Source organism: Bufo gargarizans, chromosome 3, assembly GCF_014858855.1.
Source record: "Bufo gargarizans isolate SCDJY-AF-19 chromosome 3, ASM1485885v1, whole genome shotgun sequence".
Taxonomy (NCBI): Eukaryota; Metazoa; Chordata; class Amphibia; order Anura; family Bufonidae; genus Bufo; species Bufo gargarizans.
The window spans coordinates 480,605,616-480,629,750 of record NC_058082.1 but is presented as its reverse complement, the minus strand read 5'-3'; the positions used below and the strand labels follow the sequence as shown (position 1 = coordinate 480,629,750).

General features: G+C 44.4%; 2 protein-coding genes across 4 annotated transcripts in view; one reads left to right on the top strand and one right to left on the bottom strand.

The window, feature by feature from the left end:
- The window catches only part of RAB34 (RAB34, member RAS oncogene family), a 41,022-nt gene extending 34,097 nt beyond the window's left edge, over window positions 1-6,925 (top strand). The window contains exons 9-11 of one of the 3 annotated variants that reach the window (XM_044286812.1): window positions 1,180-1,270; window positions 3,605-3,712; window positions 6,220-6,925. In XM_044286812.1, the coding sequence (XP_044142747.1) occupies window positions 1,180-1,270; window positions 3,605-3,712; window positions 6,220-6,287 (267 nt within the window). In that variant the 3' untranslated portion in view covers window positions 6,288-6,925. The remainder of the gene's footprint in view (window positions 1-1,179; window positions 1,271-3,604; window positions 3,713-6,219) is intronic. The other 2 variants (XM_044286811.1, XM_044286813.1) reach the window with 2 other exon arrangements.
- A 6,755-nt stretch (window positions 6,926-13,680) lies between these two features.
- The window catches only part of LOC122932935 (adenine phosphoribosyltransferase-like), a 31,906-nt gene continuing 21,451 nt past the window's right edge, over window positions 13,681-24,135 (bottom strand). The window contains exons 4-6 of the mRNA XM_044287624.1: window positions 22,459-22,605; window positions 16,400-16,495; window positions 13,681-15,276 (exon numbers count right to left, since the gene is read on the bottom strand). Of these exons, the coding sequence (XP_044143559.1) occupies window positions 15,122-15,276; window positions 16,400-16,495; window positions 22,459-22,605 (398 nt within the window). The 3' untranslated portion in view covers window positions 13,681-15,121. The remainder of the gene's footprint in view (window positions 15,277-16,399; window positions 16,496-22,458; window positions 22,606-24,135) is intronic.

Sequence of the window (24,135 nt, the reverse complement as noted above, 5' to 3'; positions counted from 1 at the left end):
TGGCAGGAGATCTTTGAGACTGGCAACATGTGGTTTGATTTGACATGTTTACCTTGTGGATCAATAGGCGTCTGTGTTTCTGGTACTGGCCACACCCTTAACCTCCAGGTGTTGCCATTGTGGTCATTTAACTTTCCCCATTTATAGTTGTTTCTCCCACAATGCTGTGCGGTTTATAGCTTCAATTGGACCTGTGGATACCTAGTGTTTGGATCTCAGCTGAGTTCCTGGTGCTGCCATAGCTTCTTGGAAGTTAAAGAGGACCTTTCACCTTGAAAAACATTGTGAACGAAGTATGCTGCCATGTAGAGCGGCGCCCAGGGATCTCACTGCACTTACTATTATCCCCGGGCGCCGCTCCGTTCTCCCGTTATGCCCTCCGGTATGTTCACTCTCTAAGTTATAGTAGGAGGAGACTGTCCTTGTCCTGTGGGCGTCTCCTCATAGGCTGCAGCGCTGGCCAATTGCAGCGCACAGCTCACAGCCTGGGAGTTTTTTTTCGGAGGGCATAACGGGAGAACGGAGCGGCGCCCGGTGATAATAGTAAGTGCAGTGAGATCCCCGGGCGCCACTCTCCATGGCAGCATACTTCGTTCACAATGTTTTTCAAGGTGAAAGGTCCTCTTTAAGTGTTACCTTTCCCTTTGTATTATTGTTTTTCTCTGTGTTGCATTTCCTTGTCGTTTTGGTATTAGGCCTTAGGGAGACTCCCGTTCATCCTTCCTTTTGGAGGAACATGTTGTCTCGTTCCTGTCATTAGTACCAGGGTCCTTTAGTGTTAGATAGGACTTTAGGTATTCCTGTGTATGAACTCACCTACCTCTGGGGTCTGTTCATACTGGTAGTCAGTCAGGGCTTTGGTTGGGGTTTTCACTAGGAGGTGTCCATCTTCCTTCCCTAGTTTTCAGGCCTTATTTCTCTTCCCCTTTCCCTCCTATGTTCGGTGTGGGGTTTGCCTCCGACACTAGAGCGTGACAAGCAGTGGGGGATTAAACAGGGAAGTATTGGAGTTTTTTTTTTTCTTGCCTTTAGAAACATTTGTTATATCTTGGACAAACTCTTAAGGGAATTAGCTGAAGACGAGCACAGCATTTATGTCCATATTTCACGTTTTATTAACTGGTATTACATAAAAGCATTAGCTAGATATCTGGTTGAGCATGTTTTTCCTCCCTTTAGTCCCCCTCTCAATATGCTCAAATGGAGCGGGATGCCTTAAAGGTGGCTAAGGAGATGCAGGCAGAATACTGGTCTGTGTCCTCATTAACAGGTATGGTGATGCCATCTTCAAAGTTTTATCTCTTGATGGTTGTGGATATAAATAACATTTTCAATATTTCATAATTTAAAGGTTTATTTGGGGAACTTGAGGGTCTTTTATTGTATAGGCCACCAAGCAGCAGAATAAAGGGGTTGGGGCACTCCAGTAAATGCAAAAGATGAAATCCACAGTCAAATCTGCAGCAGATATCCCATGCCAAGGATTTTGGTGCAGATTTATAGTCTAGTTCCACATAGCATGAATCTAGCCAAACTGTGGTTAAAGGGGTTTTCCGGGATTTACATATTCACAGCCTCTCCTTAGATTGGCGGGGTCCGACTCCTAGGTCATGCGATATCAAGCTTATAGGTCACATGGCCGAGGCACAGCTCACAAGCCCATTCGAGTGAATATGGTTGAGCTGCAATACCAAGCACAGCCACTATCAAATGTACGGTGCTGTGCTTGGTAAGCTGCGAGGAGGCCACATCACTCACCAGCGCTTCTGTGAGCACTGCTGATTAGCAGGGGTGTCTGGAGTCGGACCCCCGCCAATCTAATATTGATGACCCATCCTGAGGATAGGCCATCAATATGTAAATCCCCGAGAGCCCCTTTAAAGCCCCTTTTTTTTCTAATCCTGCACAACCCCTTTTAAGGCCCGTGTTTAAGAAAAACTGAAGCACATGATGCATTTTACCATTCAGATTGTTAATAATTTACCTTGGGAAAGGTTTGACCGGTGAATGCGGAAATTATTTTAATGATCCTGCATAGGAAGTTAATAATTTACCTTGGGTTAATTTTTACTTCATTATCATCCTCCAGATCAGGTCTTCTTATTGTTTTTCTACTGGGGCCTCACCAGCCAGAAAAGAGATGTCTGGACCAGGGGCCCCATTGCAAAAACTGTATATTGGCCCCTTACTGTCTTAGTATAGTGAACTGTCCATATGTCGCTTTGACAATCAACTGGTAATAAAATTCATTAGCTCTGCCCCTTACATCCAGTGTGGGATTGGGGTGCCTCAAGCCCACCAGTAAGATACATTCCGGGTGTCCAATGTACAGCTACACTGTAGACTAGACCTCTAGGGCCTCCTATGTACTGGGCTCCTATGCAACTGCATAGGTTACATACATGGTATATTCACCTCTGGTCTGGACTTCACCAGCAGGAAATATATCTTTCATCTGTCACTTGAATCCAGTATTTTTTTAGCACGTCAGTTAAGATAGTGTGCCAAACAGGGTGGACCTGATTGTTAAATGGTCGCATGATTTTGAAAGAAAATAGCCCTGTAACCCATAAAACAATGTGGCATTTGGCCAGGCAATTTCGGGACTAAATCCTGTGGCCATTGAACAAGCAATGTAAAAACCACAGTTGCTGCATAAGGCTGGGTTCACACCTGAGCGTTTTACAGCGCGTTCCTACGCGCTGTAAAACGCACAACAGGCAAGAACCAATGATTCCCTATGGGAATGTTTCTCACCTGGGCGTTTTACAGCGCGTACGATCGCGCTGTAAAACGCCCGACGCTCAAACAAGTGCTTGAGCTTTTTTTGGGGCGTTTGTCGCGCGTTCCCGCACATAGAAATTCGGGAACGCGCGACAATGTGTGAACGCCAGTCTCTGTATGCGCGATTGTAAACGCCCGTACAATCGCGCATACAGAGCGCTCGTTTTAGAACGCTCAGGTCTGAACCCAGCGTAAGAGCAGCGATGAGAAATCTGAAATCTGCTCCATTCAACGTATAAGGGGCTGACACAACCAGCCGGATACAGTGCTTGGCTGTTTCCATTAGCCCCAGAGATGTTGAATGGAGAGGCATGGTCAGATATTCATCTTGTGGACACTTGATAAATGCCTTTAACTCCTTTAAGGCTTTATGCACATGACCGTATTTTCTATCCGTATTTTCCACGGATCGCATGCAGACAGCACACAGATGTCATCCGTGTGCTGACCGCATCCTTGTGGCCATGCCGCATATTGTAGAACATGTCCTATTCTTTTCCATTATGAATAGGCATCTCTACAATAATGGCCGGAAAAAAAGTGCACACCGACGGTATCTGTATTTTTCGGATCCGCATTTTGCAGACTGCATTACGAATATGGTCATGTGCAGAAGGCCTAAGTCTGAACTCAGCTTAAGAGAGGGGACAACTACGGTACTAAGACCACTGCAGTTGTCACATTCATTATACAGGACTTGGAATGGGCCCCATACTAGCTGTGTCATGTATACGACTACCGTAGGGGGACACATTTAATATATATGATCACATAATATTGCTTCAAAAAGGATTCACTTTTAAATTGTATGTTCTTTCAGGAGAAAACGTGAAGGAATTCTTTTTCCGGGTGGCATCCTTAACATTTGAGTCCAGTGTGCTAGCTGAGTTGGAGAAGACAAATGCTCGAAGGATAGGCGATGTTGTGAGTAAGTATTACTGGTCAGCTGGTGCTCCCCTCATGATAACTGTATGTGCAGATTCATGCCCAGGGGTAGAGATATTCTTTTTCATTTGATTCTTTATAAATCCAATTGAAACAATGCATAGAATTTTTAGTTGAGTCCAGAGATCATAATTCCGTAGTAGGATACCATACAGAGAATAATACAGATGTAGCCGGGTTAACACACAAACTCTTAACTCAAATTTCTTAACTAATCGCGTTGTCTTGAAGCAAAAGCCATTGAAAAGCAATTAAAGGTGTTTGCTTAACGCATTTAGTTTAGATAACACGTCTTATAAAGCACGTGTGTTAACTCTACTACATCTGTATGACCAGTGCCTACTGCAATTAAAGTGAATGTCCATCTCGCTAGCACCGCCATCTGGAAGTGGCTCACTTTTTTATAAGCCTTTTGAGATAATAAGAGAAAATTGGCAAGCCAAATATCCATCCATAGACAGCTGTTTCAGGGTGTCTGCCTATCATCAGTAAGTATTGAGTGGGATTCTGTCTGGCTGAGTGTGATGCTTTGAACACCGCTTAGGCAGGGTGATGGCTCTCCTTAAAGAGACCAGCTGTGTATTGAGACTTTTTAGCAAGGAGACTTATTGGCAATGCTTCATGGGGAAAAATTATGCAGAGTTATCTCCAAGAGAAAGAGAACCATCTCACTAGCGCCACCTTATAAGTGGTTCCCTAGGAGTTAAAGTCCGACTTTTTAACAAGCTTTGGGACATGACCTCTTTGCATTTTTTTTCCGTGGGGCATTGCCAATAAGTCTCCATACAATAGGGCACTGCTAAAAAGTCTCCATACACAGCTGGTTTCTTTAATGACAGCCAGCCCTCTACTAAACTGCATTCAAAGCATCAGACTAAAGCCTCATTCACACGTCAGTGTTTCACAGACGTGTGCTGTACGTGTTCTCCACGGACAGCACACGTCCCCATTCATTTTAATGTGTGTATTCAGACATCAGTGTTTTAGCTCTATTTTGTCTGTGTTCACTGATCCATCACGCCCATTATAGTCTATGGGTCCGTTAAAACCTTACTCCAGCATCTTACTCCATACTGATGAGGGGCAAGCACCCTGAAACAGCTGTCTACTGATGGATATTTGACTTGACTACCTTCCCTTGTCATGTTCCAAGACTTGTTAAAACGTCAGATTTTGACCCATAGGGAGCCACTTCCAGAAGGTGGCACCAGCAAGATGGTTCTCTTTCCCTGGGAGATACCTCTTTGAATATTTTTTTTTGAACACTGCTAAAATTTCTTTGTACACAGCTGGTCTCTTAAGGAGAGCCAGCATCATGCCCCAACAAAAAAGTTCAAAATGATGTACTGATTATTTCTTTATTATACTCTTGTAGGGACAGGAGCCTTTTTATTCTGATATAGAGCTCTAAATCCTTTGCTTAGAACTAAAATTAACAGGGTATTCCATTAAAAAAAAGAAGCTGGTCATCAAAGGTTAAAAAACAATGAGCTTATACTCACCTTGCCGATCCACTGCCATTCTGACGGTGCCGAGTGGCTGAGGCAGGTCGTTGTTGCCGCCATTTTCTGCGGTGTTGATACAGGAGCAGGAAGTAGAGGAAGCCTGCTGCCTAGTATTATTATTGAGTTCAGTGTATAAACAGTATGCAGTATTTGTAGTGCCCTGAAGCAAGGGTACTTTGGACTATGGACATTTGTGGATATTTACCCCTATTGCTACTACACAAAGCCAACAACTCACTACTTTAGTGCACCTGAAAGGGTTAACTTGCACTATGATTTATGCCATTGTTTACACATACTATTTTATATTGTTGAACTGCATTTTATATCAAGTTTGTACTGTTATTGCATTATATTTGCACTGCCCTGTGGAAAGAGTTGATGTACAGCCAGCTAATTGTGGGAGACTTTGGGACTTTCTATCTATGCACTGAGAAGTTAGAAACCACCTCAAACCCACCACTGCATATGCCTCTAAGGCCTCTTGCACACGACGTGTGTCCCCCGTGGCCATATTGTGGCCCGCATACGGCGGGTCCGCAACACATGGGACACCGGCCGTGTGCATTCCGCATCATGGATGTGGACCCATTCACTTGAATGGGTCCGCAAATCCGGAGGTGCTGAACGGAACGGAACCATGGAACGGAAGCACTACGGAGTGCTTCTGTGGTGTTCCGTTCTGGGCTTTCGTTCCGCAAAAAGATAGAACTTGTCCTATCTTTTTGTGGAACGAACAGACGCGGACCCCATTCAAGTGAATGGGGTCGCGATCCGCATGCAACTGGCCCGCGGTCGGTGCCCGTGCATTGCGGACCGCAATTTGCGGTCCGCAGCTCGGGGAGCACACGTTCGCGTGCAAGAGGCCTAAGCGTCCCTTAGGGGTAGCAGCAATCATTTTAAGAAGTGTCCTGAAGTAAGTAAGACTCTACCAGGATTCTGTGTGATGTCTCTGATAAAACGGTCATTTCTTCTATTTTTTTAGGAATCAACAGCAATGACAGCAACTTGTACCAAAGTTCAAAGAAGAACAAGTCTAAGTGTTGTCAGTGACAACGGGCAAACACATCATATGATTGCACTGCAAAGCACCAAAGTGTTGCACAGACATGAAAGAAGGAGGTTGCATATAAACTACATATACCTGTAAATGACTATATAGTTCTTGGTGCTCTGCTCTGTTCTAGGAGGTTATTCAGGGCCCCTCTTGTAATATTGCTGGATACCGCAGGTACATTTTAATTGCATGCTGCCAGAGGATGAACAGTAGTACACTGCAGGGCAAAGTGCTGCTATTCATTTTCTAAGACCATTTAGTTTGTTAAAATATAATATGTTGATGTTTTTCATAACTCGTTCTTAGTTAATCAATATTCTGATAAAAGGGAGAACTAAATGCCAATCTTCCTTTTTCCCCATACATAGACGGTGCCTATTAAGATCTACAGAGCTAACCAGGTGAGCCTGGTTAGGAGCCACCAGTAAATTGGGGAAGTTGGGGGTTGTTTTCCTTTAACCCTTGTGTGTAACACTATGCACAGTATTTTGTGTCATTTTGAAGAACGTAACAATGCAAAAGTCTTTTATGACATAACCAAGAAATCATTGGGCACATTGCAATAAAATTTCTTTTTGTAAAAGTACAATTATATTTTTATGGAAATGACAATGAATTATGATATGAAATAAAACTTTTACATTCTAATAATTTAAAAAAATGACTGTATTATGTCTAGTAAGTAAATGTCCTGCCACATGTTACTTGGGTTCATTCACTTGTCGCATACTATTTATGTAAAAGTATAATCATTTACTTAACCCCTTTAAGAGAATCTGTCACCATTTTCCACCCCCCAACTAAAGTAAAAGCTAGATAGGTTCAAGAACTAGTGTCTTAAAGAGTCCCTGTACTTTCACACAATTTCATTTAATAGAGAATGGTGTAAATAACAAATTTCTAAATCACTTCATTAAAAAATACACCTGTATCCACCTGAAAAAAAGCTGTAAAGTCATGGACACTAGGGGTATCAGTTCCACCTAAGGCAGTTCGGTGCGGATCCGTCTTGTATCTGCACGGACGGATCCGCACCGATAATGCAAACGCTTGTATCCGTTCAGAACGGATCCTTTTGTATTCTTTAAAAACAAAAAAAGTCTAAGTCAATGGGGAACAGATCAGTTTTCAATTGCACCATATTGTGTCAGTGAAAACGGATCCGCCCCTATTGACTTACATTGTAAGTCAAGACGGATCCGTTTGGCTCTGCATCGTCAGGCGGACACCAAAACGCTGCAAGCAGCGTTTTGGTGTCCGCCTGAAAAGCGGAACGGAGACCAAACGCCAGGGCCGATCCTACACGGGGTGCAGTGGGTGCCCTGCACCCCAGCGCTGTCACCCGAAAGGCGCCGAGCGCAGGGCCGGACTGGCCTGCCGGGATAGCGGGAAATTTCCCGGTGGGCCGGCAAGCCTGAGTGCCGCAAGGCCGCGGCTCTGGTGACAAGTGGGGGCGGCCGCGGCCGGCGGCAGGGCAGAGCAGGAGATGAGCGCCTCCATTGCGGAAGCGCTCATCTCCATAGTCATCTGTATTGCCGTCCTCAGGACGGCAATACAGATGCCTGTGCTGCGGCAGAGGAGGGAGAGGTGTGTCCCCTCCTGTTCCTCTGATAGGCTGCCGGCTTAGTGCTGGCAGCCTATCAGAGCTCAGGCCGGTGCAGGCGGCGCAATGACGTCATCGCGACGCGTCGCCTGAGCCGTATAGCAAGGGACACAGACGGAAGAGGCGGCCTGCATCGCATCGCATTGCTGGAGGTAAGTATAAGTGTATTATTATTTTTTTTTTTTTTTATATAGGTACAATACTGGGCTGGCACATGATAAGGGGGGCTACTGGGCTGGCACATAAGGGGGGCTACTGGGCTGGCACATAAGGGGGGACTACTGGGCTGGGCTGGCACATGATAAGGGGGGCTACTGGGCTGGCACATGATAAGGGGGGACTACTGGGCTGGCACATGATAAGGGGGGACTACTGGGCTGGCACATGATAAGGGGGGCTACTGGCACATGATATGGGGGGGCTCTGGCTACTGGCATATGATATGGGGGGCTCTGGCTACTGGCACATGATGGTGGGGGGGCTCTTATTTCTGGCACATGATTGGGGGCACTCTGGCTACTGGCACATGATATGGGGGGCTCTGGCTACTGACACATGATATGGGGGGGCTCTGGCTACTGACATGATATGGGGGGTCTCTGGCTACTGGCACATGATGGTGGGGGGGCTCTTATTACTGGCACATGATTGGGGGCATCTATGGGGGCACATCTTACTGCAGATTATTGGGGGGCACTATAGGGGCATCTACTGAGGCTAAAAAAGAGGATATTTTATATGGGGGCTCTGTATAGGGGCATTTTATACTGGGACACATTATGGTGGGTACTATGGGGAAGGGGGGGCACTATGGGGGTCATCTACGGGGGCACTGAGAAGGGGTATTTTATATTGGCACATTATGGGAACATTAGCTCAACTGGGGGCATTACAAATGTTTTGCATATTATAAGGAGAATTATTACTACTGGGGGGGCATTATGGTGGGCTTTATTACTCCCCCATGGTATGACCCCCTAGTAGCAGCACCAGCCTCTCCCTGCTCTGCTATCCCTCTGCCCCTTCTCCAAATCCTTATTATGAAATCTTTCTCATTAGGTTAAAGCACAACATCAGCTCCGCCGAGCCCCCGGCCAAAGTGTTGAAGTGGCGTCCGAGATCCCCAAGGGCCAAGTCAAGTAACTGTAAGTTTTTATGGGGGTTCTACAAAAGAGCTATCGTGGGGCAAAGTTCATATTCGTGTTTACACACGTGTTTTAAAATGAATGCTTTCTCCTATTATAAACAAGTAAATAATGACGCAATGCTGTGGGGCTGGTGTGCAACTTTTTCCAGGGCTGGTTTTTATCCCCAGTCCGGCCCTGGCTGAGCGAGCCGCCGGGACTTTTTTTTTTTTTGACTTTTTTTATTTTTTTTTTAAGCCGAGCCGCCGATTCGTGGGGCTGAAGTTGGGGGCTGAAGTTGTTGCCATAGAAACATTGTAAAGGGGAGGAGTTAGTAAGATAACCACGCCCATGTGGGGGCGCCAGAAATATTTCTGCACCCAGGCGCCTGTGACCCTAGGATCGGCCCTGCCAAACGCAGCCAAACTGATGCATTCTGAACGGATCCCTATCCATTAAGAATGCATTGGGGCTGAACTGATCCGTTTGGGGCCGCTTGTGAGAGCCCTGAAATGGATCTCACAGGCGGACCCAGAAACGCAGTGTGAAAGTAGCCTAATTTGCAGTCCACTGCCTGTTGTCAGGGAAGATCCGTCCCTAGTAACAGACTCAAAAGAAGGCAGAGAGGAAGTAGTGGTGTGTCAGAGCTGGCTGAGACCATGAATTGCTGATAAAATAATTGCTTCTACACTGCTTCTGAAGATTACAGGAGCGTCCAGCCTTTCGGTAAGTGTGATCTCTCCCTCCTTATCTGTTCTGTGAGCTCCGGAGCTGAAAACAAACATAGTGAGAAGTAAAGGAAAGGACTTCTCTGCAGTACAGTGCTGGCAGAATCCACAGAAGGGAGATGCCCCCTGCTTGTGAGAGAAATGCGTCTAGCTGAACAGCTGAAGTAGAAAATACTTAGGCTGAAAAAGACATTAGGGAAGCCAAAAAAAAAACTATTCCTTCAGAGTTATGATTGTACAAAGTAGCACAGCCATTATGCAAAGTTTTTTGAAATCTCAGGTATCTTTAAAATCTAATTTGAGTTGGATACTCCATAGCAGTCAATCACTATTATTCTGTAGCACTTAGGAGTCCCCTGTATTATTTCAAAGAGATAGGAATCCGGGGTGTACAAATTACCCATGGTAGTCCCCTTCTTTCCCTTATGAGTAATGTCAACCCCTCAGCTGATGTCACAGGCCACCTTTCTTTAAATCCCTTATGAGCTAGCTGCACATACCAAATACTGGTCGGAAGTCACATCATTTTCAGTGCTGGACTCGGATTCAGGATTGAAGACATTAAAGGGGTTCTACGGGCCTTTATTATTGGTGACCTCTCCTCAGGATAGGTCATCAATATCAGATCGGCGGGGGTCCGACACTCCCGCCGATCAGCTGTATGAGGAGATGGTGCACCGCAGTGCACACTGACGTGTGAATGAGGCTTAAAGAGGTTCTCCCATGACTAATGTAAAAAATTAAAATCAGACATCATACAGTACATGACAGTCTCTTTCTAATAAAGCTAGAACCAGCCCTGTACCTCCCATGGATCCAGAGATCTCCCCATTCATTGCTCTGCTAGATTTATATCAAGCTGACAGCTCAAGGGGAGTGTCTTTTCTGCTGCAGCTCAGGGTGTGTGTCTCAGCTCTCCCTATCACAGCTCAGGAGGTGTGTCTCAACTCTCCCTATCACAGCTCAGGGGGCGTGTCTCAGCACTCCCTATCACAGCTCAGGAGGCGTGTCTCAGCTCTCCCTATCACAGCTCAGGAGGCAGATAAAGGATGAATCTGAGCATGTGCGGCCATCTCAGTGAGCAGGTCAAGAGAAATAAGAAACAAAACAAACAACAGGTGGCGCTATACAGCTACATTTTATTGCATAACTCAGTGGCTATGCTACATGTTTAATGACATACAATTACAAAAGTATTCAGATCCAGGTACTGGTTTGAAACCTGTAGAATATTTTTCATAGGACAACCCCTTTAAGGAAGGTGGCAGAAGAGAACAGCAATTCTTTCATTGTTTTGGGGTTTTGTTTTTACGGCATTCATGGTGCAGTATAAATAACATGTGAATGGAAAGGCAAAAATATAAAAAAATGGTGGCTCACTCACTGTTCCACTTCTGGAGAGGTGCACTACCCCACAGCATTCCCAAGTGCTGGTATATAGAAAGTGGAGATTGAGAAATTGGTAGGGGGTCACTCAATATCAGGCAGACACATGTATATATTGTATCCAAAATAAAATCTTTAGTAAATCTTTAAGATGAGTAAACATAAATGTATCACATACACATCATAACATATCATAAAAAAATTAAAAATACAGCAATTTACAAAAAATCCCAATACGCATAATCCGGTATAGGAGTGGAACAATCGGGTCTATATCGGAATCGTATCAGTTCAGCTGAACTGGCCCCAGGATCATATGTTCGTATGCACTGATAGATGTTATACGTCACACAAAGTCAATGGTATTATATTAGTTGTTTTACATTACCAAATCTTCATCTGTTATCGCCAATGTCCACCATCATCTGCCTGAAGCTGTAGGTAAAAATTTCCCCCGCTCTTGTAGATACGGTGCGATAGTGTAACACAGTTCACCGTTGTGACCTGCCAGGACCTGCGTGGCATCCCACGTGGTTCACTGTTCGGTCATGTGATTTAAAGTTTTTGAGCGGAAATTCGGATCACCTGTAGATGTGGGTAGTCGATTCAAAGATCGCTACTATCCCCAATATTGGAATGTGCGATTTTTGAAGTATGCAGTTATTGGAGCGCTCCTTTCTTGATGAGCCCTCAGCAATTCTTTCATTGTTTTGGGGTTTTGTTTTTACAGCATTCATTGTGCAGTATAAATAACATCTGAACTTTGTACTGTGGGTTGTTCCGATTATGACAATACCAAATTTATACAGTGCATTCGGAAAGTCTTCAGAGGCTTTCACTTTTTTCACATTTTGTTATGTTTTGGCCTTGTGCTAAAGTATAAAGAAAGTTCACATTTCTCCCTTCATTATACACTCAGTACATCATCAGGATAAAGTGAAAACAGAATGGTTGAAATCTTTGCTAATTTATTGAAAGGGAAAAAAAATTGGCAGTGATTATAGCTTCCAGTCTTTTTTTCATGAGGCCACAAGGTTTGCACACCTGGATGGGGACCATCGGTGGACAGCCATTTTCAGGTGTCTCCACAGATGTTCAATTGAGTTCAATTCAGGGCTCTGGCTGGGCCACTTAAGGACATTCACAGAGTTGCTCTTAAGACACTCTTGTGTTATCTTGGCTGTGTACTTGGGGTCATTGTCTTGTTGGAATGTGAACCTTCGGCCCAGTCTTAGGTCCAGAGCGCTTTGGATCAGATTTCATTAAAAAATCTCTGTACTTTGCTCCATTCAGCTTTCGCTATTGCCATCTAAGAGGTTAAACTTGGGGTTATTTCTGATCCCTGCCACTGCAGAGTGAGTATAAGGTGCCGCTGAGTTGTTATGGCATACGGAGGCCTAACAATGGTCTCCAGGTCTGCCATGTACTGAAGTCTATTAAAGAGCTTATCCTGGAAATACTATAGATGACTTATCCTGAGGGATCCTCAGCTGTTAGGAAAGGCCAGGCAGAGCGCCGTGGCTTGTTCCTAGGCCATCTGATGTCACTGTACATCTGTCACATGGCCTAGTTACAGCTCAGCCCCATTGAAGTACAGCCGCTATACTACTATGTACGGCGCTGTGCTTGGTGACCTGTTGGGAGCCTGCATCTCTCACCAGAGTTCCGCTGGGCACGGCGGCTCCCTGGAACAGCTGATCAGTGGGGGTGCTAGGACTCGGAGCCCTGCTGATGTGATAATGATGACCTATCCTGAGGTTAGGACATCACGATCATTTCCTGGATAGCCCCTTTAAGCTTTGATAGAAGCATTGCTTATTATTCTGCCTGTTAGCACTGATAGTCAGGTGTAATATACTGCTCTATGTACAAGTAATATCTTTAAAAAGAAAAAAAAAAAAATCTTAAAGTGTAAAAAAAAATTGGTTAGAAGCCTGGTATGTGCAGGGGTGATGTGTAGTTTAAGATTTCACACCACAGTTTTTAAAGAGAAGCAAAAAAAATAAAAAATTTGATCTTCTCTCAAAAGCAGTTCTTAAACAAAGGTCTGCCAGGTCCCAAAGATATTGGGGCAAATTTACTAATGTTATTTGACCTAAACCATATCGTAAAATGTGCAAAAATTTGCTGCATTTCTTGAACATAGGGGGAGATTTATAAAACATTTTCCAAAGGAGCTCTGATAAATGAAAGGTGGAATCTGATTGGTTGCTGTGGACAACTAAGCCAGTTTTCCTTTACACCAGTTTTGATAAATACTTTGGTGTATTTCAGTTGTGCCACTATCTGCAACTTCCCCCCACTCACCATGAATGGGTTATTGTGCATTCCTCGGGGCCTACTTACTCCACATAAAAACTCCCTCTTTTTACCCCCCAACCTCTCACGCCCCTTAAATGAATACACACAGTCTGAGTTGGATTAAATCGGCCACAGCAGCCGTTTATTAATAAATAAATAAATACATAACATATATAAATATATATATAAATATATAACAATAACTTTTTCCATACCCCCTGACGAGGGAGGTCATAGAAGCCCCACTTCCATCTTGCCTCCAGCCGCAAAACTCCAGCTCGGAGACACTAACTGACGGACGCTTCTCTGAAAGAACCTAAAAATGCCCCAACTATGAGAGTCCAGCCCCCCCTCCTGGGGGCCCTCCCATTTTCCACACCATTCAAGACCACCAGCTTCTATGACCTTTCCCCACCACGACTGCCGCGACATCACTCACCACCATCATCCTCCCCACAGAACACCCAAAAACAGGGCGGGTGGGAGGGAGATGTCCGCTCTCATGCTCCTCTTCTCCCGAAATGGCGCCGGTCAGTTGGCTCCGCCCCTACCCTGCGCCACTCCGCCTCCTCACTATCCTAACCCTTCCTAGCCACTCCTCGGCCCCGGAGCCCAAAACCCCTCATGCAGGCCTACCTCCAGCGTCTGGCCTTTCTGGTCTAAAATTCTGGGCGTGGCATGGGCGAGAAGAGGACAGGCCAGGAGGCCCGTCTCATTTACCATTTTCTACGCCTGTTTTAGGCATAGAAAAAGGTCTAAATGTAAGACAGCTCGCAAGCTGTTTTACATTTAGAACTGGTGCTGTATACGCCGAAGTTATTCAGAGGCCTGCACCTCTTCATAACTGCAGCGGATACACCGCCAGCTTAAGGCTGTATTAAGACTGCCGGCTTAAATGCTGGGCTCAATAAATGTGCCCCATAATGTTCAGTTTATGAAGTAAATGCATCAAAAAGAATAATGCACCGCATCTTGCTCAATAAGAGGGTGTGGCTTAATTGGGGAAAGAGTCTGGCCTAGCAGAAAGGGGGTGTGGCTTAATATGTAAAAATGTGCACCAAAATTGCATCATAATTTAAGCGCAAAATAAGCCGACCAACGTGTCTAGTCATGAACCAAATTTATCATCCAGCACCAGCCACTGTGATAAGTCTAGCGGATCGTTAAACTGCCTGTTTAAGTTTACACTCTCTGCATTTTAGTCAGGATTAGTAAATCTGCCCACATATATGCAGATCCCACCAAAGAACACCTTCATTTGTTTAGTTAAACAGCTTGTTAAAGCTTACATGAAATGTACACTGACAGGCAGATGTCTGGTGTTTGCTTTATTTCAGTATTAGGCAGGTAAAATATCCAATAGAGAATTTATTTTCCAGGCGGATTAATCTCTACAAATAGTTCACAGTCTTGAAACAGTGGGAAAAAAAATTAAGAAATATTACTACTTTCTTCTTCTTGCAATGCGGAGGTGCTGTGAGTTCCAGCTGTAAATGAAGACACCAGGACAATCTTACAGTCTCTGATGCACTTCTGACCTGCATCTCATGGAGGCGCACTCACATCACAGTTTCTGCATCATAATGCTGTTGTATGGTAACTACTTATTCAGGCTTTCAATAAGACGTTACTGGAATAGAGATGGAACTACCTCATTCCGATGAATGCAGATACACTATGGTAATGTCCTAACTTTTCTGCTGTTTTTCGAAGGCATGAAAGCTCTCCAAGAAATGTCTGTTAAACTGGCTTCTTATGTCATCAGGAACACAGTCAGAACATTTGTAGTTTTCTCTCACCCATTTGCCTCCATCACTGTCCTCAATACAGATGGTAGCAACTCCTATATAAAAAAGACAATCATTAATCCAGTGACTTGTATGTATATAGCCCACTCCCATCTCATCATCACACCAACCAGCCTGTTTACCACTGCTCTAGACTATTGTAGCATGTAAGGCCGGGTTCACATCACCGTTTAGTTTTTCATTATGCTGATCCATCAGAAGAACAGAAATCAACAACTACAAAAAAGTATCCTGTATTTTAAGCATTCATTATGCTCAGTTTTAGCCTTTTTCTTCCGAGATCCGTTATTTTAGACAGAAAAAAAAATATTGTGTAGGACTTTTTTCCCATCTAAAATAACGGATCACAGATGGAAATGGCTACGAATGCAAAATGTGCATAACTGAGCATAACGGCTGCTTTAGAGGATCCTGTTTTTTCTGTTCTTCTGACATATCAGAAAAAAAGGAACACTTAGGGTCCATTCACACGTCCGCAAAATGGATCCGCATCCGTTCCGCAATTTTGCGGAACGGGTGCAGAACCATTCATTTTCAATAGGGCCGGAATGTGCTGTCCGCATCCACATTTGCGGATCCGCACTTCCGCATCCGTGCTTCCGTTTCCGCAAAAAAATAGAACATGTCCTATTCTTGTCCGCAATTGCGGACAAGAACAGGCATATTCTATTAGTGCCGGCAATGTGCGGTCCGCAAAATGCGGAACGCACATTGCCGCTTTCCGTGTTTTGCGGATCCGTGGCTCCGTGTATCCGCAAAACACATTGCGGACGTGTGAATGGAGCCTAAAGGATAATGTGACCCTAACCTAACATATACAAAATATAGCATCAATTGCATAGAAGTTAGTTGTTTCATTCTTCTATTTAGAGACTGTGACTGCATGTTTAGCAATAATCTATTGTAATCCAATGTATGTTGTATTTTAACACTGGGTGCATTAAACTAGATTAACACATAGTCACTCAGATCCAGTCATATTTTTGTGTTCTTTTTTTTTTTATTAGTTATTGGGTATATGGCTGACGGTGCTCGTGACAAGTTTCCACATGGCATCAGCTGGTGAGCGTCTCCATACATGGATTTACAATTGTTCCATGCAAGCTCCCAACAAAATCCCAAACACACTTTACCCCCTTTAACATTTTTGGTTCTTACCTGCAACAATCCCACCTTGATCTTCCACCAGTTTAATAGCAGCTCTCATAGTTCCTCCTGTCTCAATCCACTGATCCACTAACAAGATGCGCACACCTAGAAACACATATCCTGGGCATGAAACCTCTTTCTAACCTTTACACCCAAGAAAAGTATTTAGGATTATTTGTAGCACAGGTACGAGCCATTCAGCATTGCATTAGTCTATAGTTCCTTTAGATTAAAATCATACTGGACAAAAGGGCTTTTGTGATGCCCAAAATGTAGGAATTAAAGGGGTCATCTGGTGTAGAAAACCCACTTTCAAATACAGTACCCTAAGGCCGCTTTCACACGAGCGAAAACGGACAAGAATAGGACATGCTCTCTCTTTTTTGCGGGGCTATGGAACAGATATACAGATGCGGACAGCACACTGTTGGCTATCCGCATTTTTTGCAGACCCATTGAGATGAATGGGTCTGCATACTATCCTCAAAAAACACAAAACGGATGCGGAAACAATATACGGTCGTGTGAATGTAGCCTATTAGAGAACTTTGAGTTAAAGGGTTTCTGTCACCAGAAGTGCCTAAATTAAACTGACATTAGCGATGTGCTAATGTCACCTGAACCTAACTAGCTTATTCCTAGTTTTATCCATGACCCCGTTACTCCATAAATGTAACTTTTATAATATGCAAATTAGCCTCTGGGAGCGGGGGGGGTGGGGGGGGGGGCGCCTTGTTCCTGCTCCTAGAGACTCCGTTCTCCCACCTCTGTCACCTCCCTCCAAGTCTTGATTGACAGGGCCAGGCAGCGTTCGCATCCTCCTGCCAGCCCTGAGTGCATGGTAAATCTCGCGCCTGCGCCATGCCATTCATTATTCAGCGCAGGCGCAGTAAGGAACGTCCTTCCTTCACTATGCCTGAGCTGAATACTGAACGGCACAGCGCAGGCGCGAGATTTACCATGCACTCAGGGCCAGCAGGAGGATGCGAACGCTGCCTGGCCCTGTCAATCAAGACTTGGAGGGCCATTCAAGCTATAAAGGCTGGGCAAACCAATTGGGTGAAGAAAAGGTGGGAAGAGAGATACTTAGTGGGTGGAGAGATTTTAGAAAACATATCCTATTGAAAAATTGGAGGGAAACCCAACTAAAAATTATGCACAGGGCAATATATGCCTTTAATATACGTCCCTCGGCCATTATGCCAGATAAACAAAGTGTCCTAAATGTAGTGAACCAAAGTCTGATCTATATCATGGGTTATGGAGCTGTCAGAAACAGTTTTTTTTTTGGGTTGATACCCATTCTCTAATCAAGACGTTAAGTAAGCTCACGATACCCATGGATTGTAAAATGGCCATGTTTCATTCAGGTGGTGGAGGAACTCACCCCACAGGGGGCAGTGTCACTCATCTACCACCTGTGGCACACACTATTATCATGGCGGCAAAAAAAATGCATCCTAGCAGACTGGTTACTTCCACAGACCCCAAATTGGTTGCTATGACGCCGTACGCTCCCTGCTGCCACCGCAGTACAGTAATACACTGGTATAGATCATACCAGTGTAAGTAATTTTGACAAAAAAAAATAAATCCTTTGGATAGAACAGTTAATAGCAACCAAAGATAAAGAGAGTCAGGCAAAAAGATTTTTATTTTTTGTTAAATCAATTTTTATTTACCAAAATAGGTAAAAAGTTAACAGTAACACAGAGTATCACATTACTAGGTTTGTACAAAGACAGGAGCAACCTGAGATACATAAAATCACATTATGTAAGCACAGGAAAAGGTTAATGACAGAGCGTGAATCATCATCAAGCAAGTACAAAGCATTTTATCATGTGGTTAATACTTCATTGGCCGGACTTCTTTGCTTAAATTGAACGAAAACAAGATCCCATAATGCCTCAGAGAGGTAGCCTCCAATTTCGATTAACAGGGCATTTAGGGTGTAGGTGGAGCGTTCAAGTGTGAAATATCGGCTAATTAGTGGAAGGGGAGAATCTGTATGCAAAAAATATAAACAATAGGAGGGCACTCAAATATCCGGGACCACCAAAAACAGTTGCCTATGACCACATTTAATATAAAAAATTATTTACATAAAATTGTACATACATGAAATAAAATATGCAAGTGTGGTACAAATGTGCCTTCTTGGGCATAAAAAGCCTGGACGGCACCAAACAAGCAATATAATGGTACCAAACAAGTAATGTAATAACCGCTCTTACAAACTGTGGGCTTGATCCTAGGTAGGCACTCTGAGTCCCAATGTAATGTCCTCTGGGGATCTACACTGGTGTTGGTCTATAAGTTAGACCGCGCTGCCATAAGTAACGTAGTGATGGTATAACGATGAGTATAGCCCCATGGGGCAAGATACATTACCCCTCTTCTTTTGCTTGGCAGAGATGGAGAGCAGTCCTTGCTTCGCCGCCCGGACTCACCTCGGCGTCCCGTGTGGTCTCTAGGTCTGATACGCGGCGTCCCACGTGACCTGGCGGCACACCACGTGATACACGCGGCTCATTAGGGAAAAGATCGATTAATGCTATGTTGGGTCCTAAAGTCCGGACCATGCAGTTATCCACAACTCCAGTCGATAGAGATCCAGGGGGCTACCTATTGGTATCGGCACCTCAGGAACTCGAAAGGAGGACTTGAAAAAGGAAGAACTTTGCTGTCTCGAACCGGACGCGTTTCAGGGATCATACCCTTTACTCAGAGAATCTGTATGCAGACCACAAACGCCACTGTTTCATGAATTGAGCATGAGTACGGGATTCCCATGCAGATATTTCCTCAAAACAATAAAGCTGGTCTATCGTCTGTTTCCATTGCTCAATTGATGGGAGGGATGTCTGCAACCAAAATTTTTGAATGATTAGCTGAGCCGCTGTTTGAAGATGTGAGGGGGCGGGGGGGATGGTTCCTTCTTCTCAAAATGAGAAAGTAGGGCCCTGGAGGGCGAAGCCTGTATGGAGGTGTGGCAGATTTGGTTGCTGATATGAAAAATGTCACTCCACCAATTCTTTATTGAGTGACAGTCCCACCAAATGTGGTGAATAAACGTTTCCTTGTCCCCATGGGATCTCCAACATCTGTCTGAGGCATCCTCGGAGAACAAGCAGGACCTGTCTGGTGTTATATACCACCTAGTGAGGAGTTTATAGCTATTCTCCTGAATCCGGACACACCTAGAGATTTTATGGGGGAACCGAAAGAGTTTGGGGAGAATAAGAAGGGGAAATTCTCTTCCTAAGTCTTTCTCCCCGCTACGGATGAAATCAGGCTTTGTAAGTATTGGGCCATACCTCAATCTGTTGTAAAGTTGTAAAACTAACTTTTTAGGAGACTTCAAATCTATTATTAAAGACTCGAACCATCCCAGCGGACGAAGTAGCTCGCCTCTTAGATTGTTATTCAACAAGAAAAATATAAGGAAGGAGATTAGAGGTAGACCGCAAGGTTTGGGTTTTAGGATCTCTTTCATCTCATTGATACCCATAATTTTACCGTTGGGTTCTATGAAGGAAGTTAGGGGATGGATGATTTCCGTAATTCCCGTGGGGTGGAATATAACCTAATTGGGGTGGAAGTGCCTACTATATCACTGACTGGAAGCAGAGGAGAAGGAAAGGGGACAAAGCAGTGTGTAGAACATAACCATTTCCAAGCGTCTAGGGTAGCCCGAAGCACTGGGTACGAGGATAAGGGGGTAGAAGGTAAGCTTGAATTTCCTAAAAGAAGGGAACGCAGGGAACTACCCATTAAATGTTGTTCAAGGGGGACCCATAGTTTATCCGGATTAGACCGTAGCCATTCCACTACTCTAGACAAAAGAATTGCTTTACCGTATAGTTCAGTATCTGGGAGACCTATCCCTCCACTCCCTACTGGCTTAGAGAGAAAGGAGAGTGATAGTCTAGGTTTTTTTCCGTTCTATATAAAGGATCTAATTTTTTTCCTGATTGAGTCATAGTAGGGCTTAGGGATTGGAATTGGGAGAGCTTCTTGGAGATAGGTGAGGCGAGGCAAAAATATTTTTTAAGAAATGGAAATCCTTTATTATATGTTGTTGTGATGACAAAGAGAGAGAGAGAGAGAAGTTAGTCAATCCCTATAGATACACTCAATGGTATCTGCTGGAAGAGCTTAAAGGTACTTTGGGGAAACTAAAGAAAGCTCCTAGTTAGCAGACAAAAATGAAAACGTTACTCCGCTGAGTAAGAAAATGTATGGCTACATGTTGTCTTCTTTACTTTATTGCAACAGACTCAGAAGGTAAATTTTTTAAGGTAATGTATTAATGTGTTTACGTTGTTATAACATCTGTGTTATTTCATGTAAAGCTTAAATATTAAATATATAAAAAAGGAATAAATTATATTTTGGGGGAAAAAAGACTTGAAAGGAGGTGACAGAGGTGGGAGAACGGAGCCTCTAGGAGCAGGAACAAAGCCCCCGCTGCTCCTAGAGGCTAATTAGCATATTATAAAAGTTACATTTATGGATAAATGGTGGAATGGATAAAACTAGGAATAGGCTAGTTAGGTTCAGCTGACATTAGCACATTGCTAATGTCAGACACTTTGATTTAGGCATTTCTGCTGACAGAAACCCTTTAAAGGGATTGTGTAGTGGGTAAATCCTCAGGATAGGTCCTCAATATCAGATTGGCGGCTCCCACAGATCTGACTCCTGACAGATCAGTTGTTTGAAAAAGTAGCGGCGCTTCCCCTTCATAATTACCTGTGCGACATCTCGCTTGTAGAGACGGTGCAGTGTAAATACAGCTGCTCGTACCATTCAAGTGAATGTATTGTCATTACACTGCAGCACCTCTACAAGCAAGACAAGACGCAGGTAATTATGAAGAGGAAGTAATGCTCTCACACGGGCGGCTGCTTCTTCAAACATTTGATCTGTGGGGGTGCCAGGTGTCGGACCTCCGTCGATCTGATACTTATGACCTATCCTGCAGGTAGGTCATCAATATTTACCCACTGCTCAACCACTTTAAAGAGGAGAATCATTCACAACCCCTATCTGTTAGCCAGAGTAGAGAGCATCTCCCACCACATCTGACTACCATTTAAACAGCCCATTGATTTCAATGAGCACCTTGTAATGTTTAATTTCCCCTGTGGTGGCGCTGCTGAGAAACTGGCCACTTGCTGCCCCTACATATTATGGCCGATCACATGGGTGACAACTTGTGTTCAGCTTAATTTTTCAGGGTTTTAACAAAAAGAATGGACCATCTAATTCTCTTCAAATGTAACCATCCATACATTTTAGACTGCTATTCCTCCTGCTATTCCTTCATGCAAATGCACACTCGGCTGAGTATGGATGTGTTCTGAATGGGGAGAGTAAGTCACTGTCAGGCTCCTCTCATAACAGTTTAGCTCCATGGAAAACAAAATGATTGGGCATATTGAAATCCAACTGCCTGATTATCAACCGCCCCCCCCCCCCCCAACATCTCATGTTGTAACCTATGTGGATAGGAAACAATAGATGCAGAATTGCCCCCTATGTCTATAATATACATGTATAACGTGCTTCACACTCTAAAGCAGGAATGCCCAACCTATGGCCCTCCAGCTGTTGCAAAACTACAACTCCTATCATGCCTGGACCGTCTACAGTTATCAGGGCATGTTGGGAGTCATAGTTTTGCAACAGCTGGAGGGCCGCAGGTTGGGCATCCCTGCTCTAAAGTCTAGTGATCCCAAAGCAACCTTACAAACACAAACCACATCATGTAGCTGTGTTTGGTAATTGCATGGGGTAATATCATCTCTGCGCAATGACCTGATCTTCTCAAGATGGGGAGTTGTTGCAGCAAAGTAGCGATGTACAGTATGTCCTGCTGCCTCTAGACCAGGGCTGGCCAACCTGCGGCCCTCCAGCTGTTGTAAAACTACAATTCCCACCATGCCCAGCTGTAGGCTGATAGTTGTAAGCAGTCTAGGCATGCTGGTTGTTGTAGTTTTGCAACAGCTGGAGAGCCGCAGGTTGGCCAGCCCTGCTCTAGACCCCTGATGATCTCTTACCTGGCTTAATGGCATCAGTCCGGATCTCCATGTTTTTTTCCTTTCCAGAGTAGTCAACATATGTCTGGCTATTTGTCTTGACACATAGGTGGCCAGCTTTCCTGATGGCTAAAAAACCTTTCCCCAAATGTGAGGCGATAGCAGCTCCTGTGCGGGAAGAATAACGGGCACATTTGTTAAAGCCAGTAACCTCGGAAAATATAATATATAATCCACATAATCTCTACTCAAGCTGTCTGTTATTTTCAGTGGCAAATGCAGGATTTTTAAAGGGGGGTGTCCAAGCATGCTGGTACCCACAATGTAGACAGCCCCCTTAGCTGATCTTAGAATAATTAAGTTATACTCAGTGGCCCAGATTCAAGAAGCACTTGCGCGGGAACAAGTGTGATTTGCGCCGCGCAAGTACTGATTTGCTCCTATGCAAATTTGCGGCTGATTCTGTAAACCAGTTAAGCCTGAAAAGCGGCCATTTTCCCGCGCACGCAGCCTAGCTGTTCCTGCGCAATTTTCGTGCAATTTTGCACGGGGTGTAAGTTGCGCCTTCATGGAATTCCCTCAGCGAATATGCAAATTAGGTACTGCCGATGATTCAGAAACATGCGCGTGTGATGTGCATCTTGCGCTGGAAGCGTGCAAGCTTTTTTCCCTGGGCAAACTTGCTCCTGTTAAAAGCAGGGGCAAGTTAGCAAAAGATGGCCAAATGTCTCATATCATTTAATTTCTTCTGGATGTCATCCCAGGTACGCACTTCATTACCCAGGGCATTGATGTCCAGGGCAATGGCTTCATATATAGCCCTCCTTTGGGCAATGGTGGTGTTTGCCCGCTGGGCACCATATAGGACTTCCTTATGCTGCTGGAGTGCAGCAATCAGGATGTCCATCTCTGCAGCCACAAAGTTGGCCTTCCTTATTTTGGTCCCTTTGGGAGGTGCCATGTCTTGCAAAAGGGCTGAATTTCCTTGCTCAGGGGGGGGTAGGAAAAAGCAGGATGAAATTCAGCAAAGAACCTGCGCAAGTCTGCTCCTATTTATTTGCTCAGTGCAAGCAGCTGAGCAGGATTTGCCCTGAAATTATGCTAGCAAACCTCTGCTGAGCCGAAAATTCCTCATTTAAATAGGGGCACACCCACTTTGACTTGCACGGCCTTGCGCCCTCAGCTTTGCCTTAAACAGGAGCAAATTAAATGAACAAACGATTCCTGAATCAGGTGGCAATTTGGCAAAATTGCTCCAGCGCAGAGAAATTCAGCTGAGCGGCTCAGGTGTAAGTAATGGGCAAATCTACCTGAATCTGGGCCAGTATTTATGGTGTTCTGGGATAATAAGGGGTTAATGGTGATATTCACTACTGGTCTAGGAGGGTTATATGTTATTTCTAATACCCCTGGAGGCCGGGTATGGTTATAGGGTTGCCACCCAGCCAGTAGCTCAGGGGCCAGGCCAGTAATTTAGTTCCCCTGTTGGTGCCGGTAATTTCTTTCTACCGGAAATAATAATTGCCGGTATTTTCCTATATGGGCTGTTACTAATGAGCGCTTCCATTGTAGAGTTCTCATTTGTACAGCCTTTAACTCCCGCCCCCCACTTGTGTTTTAAGAAGACGAAAAAAAAAATACCTCACCTCCTCTATTTGATCACGCAGCGGTGAACACTCGCTGCTGACTGGATGTGCA